Source organism: Eutrigla gurnardus, assembly GCF_963514095.1.
Source record: "Eutrigla gurnardus genome assembly, chromosome: 19".
NCBI classification, from domain to species: domain Eukaryota; kingdom Metazoa; phylum Chordata; class Actinopteri; order Perciformes; family Triglidae; genus Eutrigla; species Eutrigla gurnardus.
The window spans coordinates 3,177,426-3,189,329 of record NC_139930.1 but is presented as its reverse complement, the minus strand read 5'-3'; the positions used below and the strand labels follow the sequence as shown (position 1 = coordinate 3,189,329).

The following is an 11,904-nucleotide window of genomic DNA, read 5'->3' as shown; positions in this document are numbered from 1 at the left end:
GAAGGGGAATTACAAATGTTTCTTTGTTTCTTCTTGTTTTCAAGTCGCCTAAGTGCAGTTTCACTCTTCTTCCTTCTTCTCGGAGCGCTTTGCCGTGCCCGAGGAAAGTCCGTGGAACGCATCAGCAGACCTCAGCAGTGAGGCAAGAGGCTGTCTGAGACGTTGTACACAACATTACAAAAATACACACAAGAAAACAAAAGTACCCTTCTCAAATAAATGAAAGGAACACATGAATTAGATCTTGATGCACTAATTATTAAAATTACTTTACTGGTGGTGTCCATTGTATAATTTGTTGGGAACACAATACAACTATCAGATCTGGATCAGGGCATCAGTGAGCTCCGGTCTGCGGGGGTACTTGGTGGTCTGATGCATAATGTCCCATGGGTCTTCAGTTGGATTTAGGTCCACGCGCACGCGCACACACACACACACACACACACACACACACACACACACACACACACACACACACACACACACACACACACACACACACACAATTTCTGGATTGGAATGATTTATTAACAGAGAAATTATCAGAAATATTTTAGAAACTTAATAACTGAGTTTCTATTAGAGTTACCTTCATTAGTAGAACAGTTATACTGTATATCCTGTGATATTTCTGTAAGTTGGCTATCAGATTATCTTGTGCGTCAAATGACAGCCTGAGGTAAGCACATATAAAGTAATAATTCATCAGTGGAATGCTTGAAAAATATTTTTCAATATTTTTTCTGGCAGATATTAAAATGCCTAAACTCAGCATTACATAACTATTTATACACATTAATCCCTGATTACTAATCTAACTATTACAACAACAGAGCATGTTATAAACAGAGCTCACTAGTAAGGCACATTAACATTGGAACCCCAGACTTCACTAGAATAACATTCACTGATTGAGGTCAGAGACATCACAGAATGTCAGTATCCAAATAAAAATAATATAAAGTATCTCGAGCAAGTAAACTCACACAAGTGATACCATTAGTTTCAGGTGATTATACACTAATATTAGTGTATAATCACCTGCTCTATTTAGAGCCATAATAATGAAGAGTCTATCTCATTTCTGCCCTTAATGTAAAACACTGTTCCTTTAAATGAAAAGAAATGAATGTCCAATAACTAAAAGCTGCTGCCCCCGCGACCCAACACCGGATAAGCGGTAGACGATGATTGAATGTCCAACAACTGCATCATGTGTGAGCTTGAGATGAACAACTAGAAGTAGCATGTCTTACTGATTATTCACAAATACATGTGTAAAGCTCAGAAAAACGTACAACCATGTACGGAACACCCTTCATGTGTTTCCATATGTGCGTGTTCAGATAGAAACGGTGAATTGGCGGTAGGGGTTTGCGATATGACGATATTAGATCGTGAACAATCAAAATGTCTCAAATCGTTCCGCGATCTGCCTTTACAGAGAAATCGTTAGCATTGTGCTACAGCGTACATTGGCCGTCCACATGGAAACGTCTTTTGTGAGTAAATGCAGAAGTCTTGCACGTTTGGGCCATTGGATCGTGCTGCAGCAGATATTCCGCTCATCTGTACGACGGCGTATCAGGGCCACTGTATGAAAAAAACGGAGTCGAGAGAGGGGGGCAATATTCTGGGAAAAAAGTCGTAGATATGCTACTTTATTACGAAGCTAACAAACAACCGGCATTTATGCTAGCTAACGGCCCATGAATGTACGTATATTTATCTTTCTAATGAATCCATGCCAACGTGTGACAACGCCTCGTTAAGGACCTTAGGGTGCCGGCTGTTGATGCTTATTGTTGGTTTTATTGATACGGGCCAAATTCTCATCTTATGGGTGTTTATTGATCGGGTGGTTAGGCTAAGATGTAGCCGTAGCTTTCACTTGTTGTCAGAGCAACGGCAAACATCCGGTCAAGCAACATGTTTACTTCCTCTATGACCGCTATAATAAAGTAGCAAATTTACTATTTTAAAACTAGCAAATCTGCGACTTTATAAAGTAGCAAAATTGCCACTTTATAAATTTGCAACTTTTTTCTCTGAATATTGCGACCTCTCTCGGCTCCGTTTTTTTTTTAACTACAGTGGCCCTAATACGCCGTTGCACCTCTGCCACTACGCTGAGGGATTACAGACAGCTTGTAAACGGCGCACAAGCGGCATGGAGGACAACACGGAAGAGTTGGTCCCTAAAAAGAATTCTATTTATAGTGTTGTTTTACCTTTTAAAATTCATGTTGAATGTTCATACTTTGCAGAAATGCATTTGCAAATTTGATTCAAATCTGTTCGAAAAGGTACTTTGGCCTACATGGTCTGTTATTCTTCCAGTTTTGTTACCTTGTAGGGCTATATTTGTTTAAATAGGGAAATTAGTTTGGTTAATAGTCTTACAAACCAACAAGAAAAAGAATTGTGATAAGATCGTGGATTGTGATCCTGCCTGAAAAAAATGTTGATATATTTTTGCCATATCGCCCACCCCTAATTGACAGTGAATTTTGAGTCAACTTTTCCACTTCCAACTGTATTATGCGTATGAATGAATAGAGTTTCAATTAAAATCAAGGCACGCAAGAATCAAGGCGTGCTCAACGTGAGCTGCGTCTAGAGGTCGTAGACGTCGACGTGAGCTCCTGATGTGTAGTTGTCTTCCAGAAGCAGCTTCATCAGCTTGGCACAGGATGCCTCGCAGGTCAGCAGCTGGCCCTGAGCAAACATGTCTGAGAAAGACTGCTTGAGGCTGGGATCAGCTGTTGTGGATCTGGCCACCATCTGCATGGCTGTGTCCAGAGGACCTGGTACAGGACAGAGGACCAATCACCAAGCGCAAAGAAACACGAAGAACCCCCATCTCCTCTGTTGTTGTGTGAACAGGTCGATTAATGACAGAAGCTTCCACAAATAGAAATGCCGAGTCCAGGAACATAACGAGCACAAATGGGGTTCCTCACCTGGAGAGTAGCTGAGCACCCGGAGGTCTGGCTCCTCTTCTGCTAGCACCCGGAACATCATCTCTCTGGCAGCCTTGCTGGTGCAGTACAGCACCCAGGAGCGGAAAGGCTGCAGGGCGCACAGCGAGGTGATGTTGACCACCGTACGCCGCAGACCTGGCCGCTGTGGAAAAGCCTGCAGGACGCTGGCGGTGAGGCACAGGGAGGAGCTGACATTGAGAGACAGGTAAGAGTCCACCTCGGCCATGTTGGTGAAGCTTCTGGTGTAGCGGGACACGTCCCCCAGAGAGGCTGGCAGAGGGAAGGACTTGTTAGTGGTGGACGTACACCCTCACACACACACACACACACACACACACACACACACACACACACACACACACACACACACACACACACACACACACACACACACACACACACACACACACACACACACACACAGTACACACACACATACACCCTCATACACACACACACACACACACACTTACACACACACACATACACACACACACACACACTGTACATACACACACACACACACACACACACACACACTTACACACACACACACACACACACACACACACACACTTACACCCTCATACACACACACACACACTTACACACACACATACACACACACACAGTACATACACACACACACACACACACACACACTTACACACACACATACACCCTCATACACACACACACACACACACACACTTACACACACACATACACACACAAACACACTGTACATACACACACACACACACTTACACACACACATACACACACACACACACACACTGTATACACACACACACACACATATATATATATATATATATATATATATATATATATATATATATATATATATATATATATATATATATATATATATATATATATATAAACATTTAAAAATAAATACATGATTGTCATTATTTATTATTTATTAGTAAATGTAAATAATATAATCTTATTAGCTCATAGAGGGCTGGAGTAGATCCTGAAGCATGTAGCAAATCAAAAATAGTTTTGAATCGAAAATCGATTCTGAATCTAATCGACACCCAAAGATGTCCACCCCTAATATACACCATGCTTTACATTCTGAAAGAATTGTTTATCCTGCTGTTTTTTCTCATGGTGCAGTTGATGGGATCATATTGTGAAACAAATTAAGATCAGTCATGTATCTGACTCTTTATAAGATCTTATAAGGCGTCTTTTTCACTGTAAGATACAGTGTTTCACAAAGAATTTCAAAATCTATCTATTAAAATCTAATCCTGTAGTTAAAACCACAGTCAAACTTAACTGGCTCCAAACTGGCCTGTATTAGTAGAATATATATATATATATATAAAATATATATATATACATTTCCTCCCCCCTAAATATTACACAGTCAACTGTCAGTGGGATTAGAACAAAGTGGAAGCGATTGGGTGGAAGAAGTGGTAGACCACATAAAATGATGGAGCGGGGTCAGCGGATGCTGAGGCACATAGGTCACAGAGGTCACCAACTTTCTGCAGAGTCAATCAATACAGACCTCCAAACTTCATGTGGCCTTCAGATTAGCTCAAGAACAGTAGAGAGCTTCATGGAATGGGTTTCCATGGCGATCAGCTGCATCAGCAAGTGCAATGCAAAGAGTCGGATGCAGTGGTGTAAAGCACGCCGCCACTGGACTCTAGCGCAGTGGAGACACATTCTCTGGAGTGACCAATCACGCTTCTCCATCTGGCAATCTGATGGCCGAGTCTGGGTTTGGCGGTTGCCAGGACAACGGGACTTGTCTGACTGCATTGTGCCACGTGTAAAGTTTGGAGGAGGGGGATTATGGTGTGGGGTTGTTCTTCAGGAGCTGGGCGTGGCCCCTTAGTTCCAGTGAAAGGAACTCTGAATGCTTCAGCATACCAAGAGATGTTGGACAATTCCATGATCCCAACTCTGTGGAACAGTTTGGGGATGGCCCCTTACTGTTCCAACATGACTGGTCACCAGTGCACAAAGGGTCATTCCGTGTAATTTCATCAAATTTCTGAAAATCTTCCCACCTGACCATCTCAGAATGTCCTGAAAAAATTCAAGTACAAAGACACACTTGTTAATAGGACAAATCCAAAATATTTGGTCTCTACTGTAAATCGTTTTCTCATGAAACATCATTGAATGAAGGGTAGTTTAGACGGTTTTTGGCATCATGCTCTGAAAAGCCATTTTTAAACAGCAATATCTGGAAAACTATCTCACCTGTGGCCTTCAAAATTTCTACAGTGTATATCTGTTACTAATAGCTGTTACTGTAGCTCAATGATAACCTAGTATGGTAGGTACTTAAAATGAGGCTTGTTGAAATAAAGTAGTACATTTGAAGAGTGGCTGAGCTCCCATTTTTGCAGATAAAAGACTTCTATCACTTCTGCCTCGATGTCTGGTGTTAGCTTAAACATTCTACAAAATATGGTCTCTCTCAGATGATTAGTTTCACAGATATTAAGGCTTAAAAATGGAAGTTAACACATCTTTGCCCAACTTCAGAGTCATATTCCAAAAAACTGACAACACGTATCAGGTCCAAACTTACTTTTTTTGAAAGATCATATTCTTGTTAAAATCATATTTAAAAATTGGGAGGGTGTTTTGCCTCAATTTGTCGCAGTGATTTTTTTAAATCCTGATATTGGTGGGGTTTTTGTGGCCGTTTTTGGTACTGCATGTCTTATTATCCTACAAGTAAACATCACAGCAGGGCAATTCAAATGTGTTTTTTACCATTTACCAAAGACTTACATGTGACTAAATGCTACTGATAAATTTAGCCTCACGAAAACATTAAAATGTAGCACAGTTGTAATTACAGAGGCAATAAGTCCTTGAATGTGAGTTAAACATGCTGAAAGCAGCTTTTAATGTCTTAAACCATGAACAAAAATAGCATAATATTGAAGACTGTACATTTTCTCATACTTTAAGTATATAAATTACACAACTAAATCAAATAATAATCTTAATTTGAGCATAAAGATTTTACATTACAGTAGAAAAGTCTCCAAAGTTTGATATTGAATAACAGTTTGTCTCTATGCTCACTATGAGACAATATGTAAGTTATGATCAGAAATGGTGGATAGGAAGTATCAGAGATGTTTCAGATCAAGATGAAGATGTATTGGTTCAGTTCATGCACCCACATGGCCCTGCCAAGAGTTTCTACTGGCCAAGAAGAGAAGACATGTGCAATGTCCCACTGCAGGCTAGCATTGCAAGACTAGACGTTCCCTCTCCAGAAACTGGGTGCATGTATGCCATCAAAAACGATGAGCACAACAGAGCAGAGATGCACATTAGACAATTTGTAAAGTGACTGCCAAATTAATGAATGTAACAAAGGAATTGAATCTAAAAGATGAAAAATGTGTGATCCCTCACAGTGAGCATAGAGACAAACTGTTATTCAATATCAAACTTTGGAGATTTTTGTACTGTAATGTAAAATCTTATGCTCAAATTAAGATTATTATTTGATTTGGTTGTGGTATTTATATACTTAAAGTATGACAAAATGTACAGTCTTCAATATTATGCTATTTTTGTTCATGGTTAAAGACATTAAAAGCTGCTTTCAGCATGTTTAACTCACATTCAAGGACTTATTGCCTCTGTAACTACAACTGTGCTACATTTGAATGTTTTCGTGAGGCTAAATTTATCAGTAGCATTTAGTCACATGTAAGTCTTTGGTAAATGGTAAAAAACACATTTGAATTGCCCTCCTGTGATGTTTACTTGTAGGATATTAAGACATGCAGTACCAAAACAAGCCACAAAAACCCCACCAATATCAGGATTTTTAAAAAATCACTGCGACAAAATGAGGCAAAACACCCTCCTGATTTTTTGATATGATTTTAACAAGAATGTGATCTTTCAAAAAAAGTAAGTTTGGACCTGATACGTGTTGTCAGTTTTTTGGAATATGACTCTGAAGTTGGGCAAAGATGTGTTAACTTCCATTTTTAAGCCTTAATATCTGTGAAACTAATCATCTGAGAGAGACCATATTTTGTAGAATGTTTAAGCTAACACCAGAGATAGAGGCAGAAGTGATAGAAGTCTTTTATCTGTAAAAATGGGAGCTCAGCCACTCTTCAAATGTACTACTTTATTTCAACAAGCCTCATTTTAAGTACCTACCATACTAGGTTATCATTGAGCTACATCCCTGATATTCCATGTCTGGAGGCTATTAGTAACAGATATACACTGTAGAAAGTTTTCCAGATAATGCCGTTTAAAAATGGCTTTTCAGAGCATGATGCCAAAAACCGTCTAAACTACCCTTCATTCAATGACGTTTCATGAGAAAACTGTTGACAGTAGAGACCTAATATTTTGGATTTGTCCTATTAACAAGTGTGTCTTTGTACTCAAATTTTTTCAGGACATTCTAAGATGGTCAGGTGGGAGGCATTTGATGAAATGACACGGAATGACCCCAAAGCAAGGTCCATAAAGACATGGAGGAGAGAGTTTGGTGTGGATGAACTTGACTGGCCTGCACAGAGTCCTGACCTCAACCTGATAGAACACCTTTGGGATGAATTAGAGTGGAGACTGAGAGCCAGGCCTTCCCGTCAATGTGTTCATCTGGATGAGCTTCTTTTGTTGCCAACAGTAATCTGATGATGGTGCCAAGTGATTGGAGACTGTAGATTACACATAAGGGCATCCACTGCATTCCCTGCTAATCCAATATAATGGATCACTGGACCACACCATGTCCCATGTATGTGGTACTTAACATTAGTGCTGATCAATTTCAAATTCAACCTGTGGTTCTTTAAGATTACTGATTTACAATTGATTGAGGATTTTTCAGGCAGCCTTTGGTTTCTATTCATGTAATACGGTTTGGAAACTTGCCTGTCAAACAAGCTTGCCTCCAGCTAGTTCAGAGTGCCTGGCAGTGACCACCGAGACAACATAGTTAGGCCTACAGTTATTCAAGTCATTGAAATGGTGTTGATACATTTTCCCCCCGAGAATGGGACTGTGAGGTGCCCGCCATCTTTTTACTGCTTCACCTGTTGCCTCCAACATCCAAGGGCAAGGAGTCTGCATAGAATTTGTGTAAGATCAGTGGTTGCCTGATCAAGTTCCTCAAGGGATGTTTTTAGAATTGTTTTTAAAGCATATTCCCCCTTTAGAAATCAACCGACCTGTTGCAGGTATGTTACAGCGCAGGAGCAGCTTTGTCCTCATTTGACATGAACTGTGCACATGAAAGGAAACATGATTGTGCTCCTCCAGTCATTTGAAGATGTTATCCTTATTCTAGGAACAGTGCTCTCTTGTAAGACTCGGACCGGGCTGCTGCCTTCGACAAGCTCAGCTTGAAGAGGAACCCATTTCTGACTTTAATGTTAAATGTTACGATGTTTGCGAGGTACACCACGGACATCGTTATTTTGAAGAAGGTTGTTTAAGTTTCATGGATGGGACCCAGGAAGGTCTCTGTGGAGAGGCTACGTGTTCATTTGTTTTTTGCACATACTCTGGCTACAAGCAGCACTTATCTCGAGCACACAAGGACTGTGTTGATTCACATTTTGTCAGCAATGTGGACTTTGAGCCTGCAGCTAATACTGGAGCTTCACAACCAGTTAATGTGGATTCTCCCGTGACTGTCACAACACACATTCCAATAGAAATGAAAACAGTGATGAACGGGCCCTCGCACTACCACGCAAGTCGGGGTGTCACGTGTTCAATTTTCATCTGTTAATGACCTTTAGTGTATCTGTACTTGTGCTCCAACGTACATAACAACCTGATGTACAGGTGACAGACAGGTGGGGTAGCAGGAGGGAAAGTTGAGCAGCACGTTCAGCTCGGCTCTCCTGATCCAGATAAGGAGGAACGCTCTAAACTTGGGGAGGGAAACGGGTTCCCAACCATTGAGCAAATGCATCTGACAGAAAGTAAAGTAAAATTGTATGCAAACTTGGTAACTTGGCTAATAACTTCTGAACGCAACGATATTTTACAAAGCCTTTGATAGAGATTGGTTGGCTCAGTCTCGAGATGATCCACAGAAACTTGGTAAGGATCGGATTGACACTGTAGGAGGCTTGTACATGCCTTTATTACTAGTAGGCTAGACTACTGTAATGGTCTCCTTGCAGGTCTTCCGGAAAAAAAACTGTCAAGCAGCTACAGCTTGTTCAGAACGCTGCTGCTAGAGTAGAGCAAAATTTCATGTGAATTGGAATTACGGTGTGAAGGGCGTGTCCTACAAGGCGTTAGGTGTCTCGGTTTTTTTTGTGGCCAACTATAAAACCTCTCAAATCTCAAGTTTTTCCCCAGTCCCCATGCACACACCAACATCAGCTAATTTTAATGCTAAGGCTTCCAAAAAGGTAGCACAAGCCGCGCAATAACAAGAAGAAGAATCAACACAATTACAAAAGGGCTTTCGCTGGCCCGATGTCATCGCTGCTAGGGCCCTGAAGAGAAAAATACTAGACATGTGCAGCTCTGTTTGCAGACGTTCAAGCCTCAGGAGTTCCTGAAAGTACTGTGCAATTATGCGATTGTTATTAAAATATGTCGGCATGGCGCGCAGGTGGCGGAGTGGTTAGAGCGCATGCCATATACAAACATACGTACATACGCAGCCGACCCCGGTTCGAATCCCGGCCGGAGGTCCTTTGCTGCATCATGTCACACCCCCCTCTCTCTCCTATGTTTCCTATCTGTCCACTGCTAATAAAAGGCTTCTATGCCTAAAAAAAATGTCGGCATTCGTATTAATTAGAAACAGTGAGAAAACTGTGAGTTGTTATATCATGCCTTTATATTCTAATTGTTGTTGTTATATTAGGACTGTCAAAATTAAAGTGTTAATGCATCAGTTCATTTCTTTGAGTTAATGCACACAGAGAGAGAGAGAGAGAGAGAGAGAGAGAGAGAGAGAGAGAGAGAGAGAGAGAGAGAGCATGACGGTGAGTATGAAGTCAGCAGCTCCAGCACTGACAGAGAGCAGCTGTGAATGGAGCAGTTACCCCGACATTAACAACTGCCTCAGGGATAAAGTTGAACATTTTTTCTTTTTGACAAAACTGGGCTGATCTTTAAGGTGGACCAGCACTATTCTCCTTAGTGACAAGCTGCTCCTCTGAGCTTTTAATCTTTAATATTTCTTGTAACTGTGTAACTGACAGCAGGTTAAACATTCATTATTAGTATCTCTACTGCAAACTCTACTCTGTATCAGGAAAACACAAAGTTGAATGTTCTCAAAGTTATTGTTAGAACTTTAATGGTATTATTAAGTACTTAAAGTTAAGTATTTGTACTCTGATATAAAGTGGTATCTGTGCATCTCTTTTTGTAGAGGCTTCACATTCTGGTTCATATACGCCTTCTGTCATTTATCTTTCTGTTCACAACAATATACAGAGAAAATAGGGATTTTCCATATATATATTTACAAATAATTAATCGTGATTAATCCACAGCTAATGTTGTGTAAGGTGTCCTTGGTGTCTTGAAAGGTGCAGACATACAATTTATCATTATTATTATTTTTTATTATTATTGTCACCTGCGTTGTTGACCAGTATGACGTGATCCACGTGTTCAGAAAAGGCGTCTTTAGATGCTCTCACGATGCTCTCCAGTCCTTCCATCTGGCCCACATCCGCCACCACGCACTCCACCAGCACGCCGGCTCTGCCTGCCTCGGAGTCGGCCAGCTCCGCTTGCAGAGCCCGCAGGTCATCAGTGGAGCGGGCCGCCAGTACGAGCACGGACCGCGGCTTCACCGCCCGAGACATCTCCCTCGCAATGGTCCGGCCAAAGCCTCTGGAGGCCCCGGTGATGATGCAGAGCACCCGGCCCAGGTCCGTACACGACATGGTTGAGACACCGCGGAGGAACCAGCACACAGGCAGGCTGCTGCGTGAAGGCGTGTGTGTGTGTGTGTGTGTGTGCAAAAAGAGCCAGCCAATCGCCCTTCACCCACATTCTTCTTCTTCTTCGTGGATTTAACAAGGGGCGTAAATCCACTTGTCGCCATCTTCCGATTTCCCACTGTATGACAGACAGGAACCCAGCGAGGAGCAGTGCGGAGAATGGATCTGGAGCGTGACCTGCACCGATGGAAGAGTCCACCTGGAGTCGCTCTCTCCTGGGAGATCCGGAGTCTGAGCTGTCTGTCGCCAAGGGCCTGAAAACCTCCTTTCAAAAAAGCATTTCACCAAACTTTGTGTTCTGTTTGTGCTGTTCTCAAACCTGTTTTTCTTCTGTAGCACCTTGACATGTTTTTTTTAAGGCTGTCAAGCAAAACGTTTCAAAATCTATAAATAATTTACATAGACTTTAAAGTTCAATGTGTCTTTCAGAACACGTTTTGATTTAATATAAGGTGCAGTTTAAGACACAATGTGTAACGTTTTCATTCCACTGAACATACACGGCATCTCAAGACACAATTATGTATAAAAACACTCACTTGAGACCTACAGTTTCGTTTTATTGAACATAGACCATCAAAAACCAACAGTCCATGAACCTCACTTCCACTTATTTCTCAATATCTTGAGTGACAAAATTAATTCAACAAAGCAAGTCTTTTTTTTAAACTTGTAGTGAAATTTAACACTAGTGGAATCTGCCTCATTTCTTACCTCTCCCTCAGACAAACTAGCTTTTCTACATTCTCAAGGTTTTTGTTATTTCAATTTCAGAATTGGCTCTTTGAGTCTGTGTGTGTCTAACATTCACATCCATGGAGGGCAAATAATCATTTTTGAAAGAAATGTTCCATCAGTGACTGATGGGTTGGAAGCATAAAGTTTTGAATAGAAATCACAGAATGTATTATTTATTTCATCATGATCAGTAGGCC

General features: G+C 41.1%; 1 protein-coding gene across 1 annotated transcript; it reads right to left on the bottom strand.

The window, feature by feature from the left end:
- Positions 1 to 509: 509 nt before the first annotated feature.
- spra (sepiapterin reductase a) lies at positions 510 to 10,958 on the bottom strand. Its single transcript, XM_084034577.1, has 3 exons — positions 10,600 to 10,958; positions 2,967 to 3,257; positions 510 to 2,810 (listed from the first exon to the last, which is right to left on the bottom strand). Exons 1-3 carry the CDS (start codon positions 10,910 to 10,912, stop codon positions 2,620 to 2,622), a joined length of 795 nt encoding a protein of 264 aa, XP_083890703.1. The 5' UTR covers positions 10,913 to 10,958; the 3' UTR covers positions 510 to 2,619.
- Positions 10,959 to 11,904: the final 946 nt, after the last annotated feature.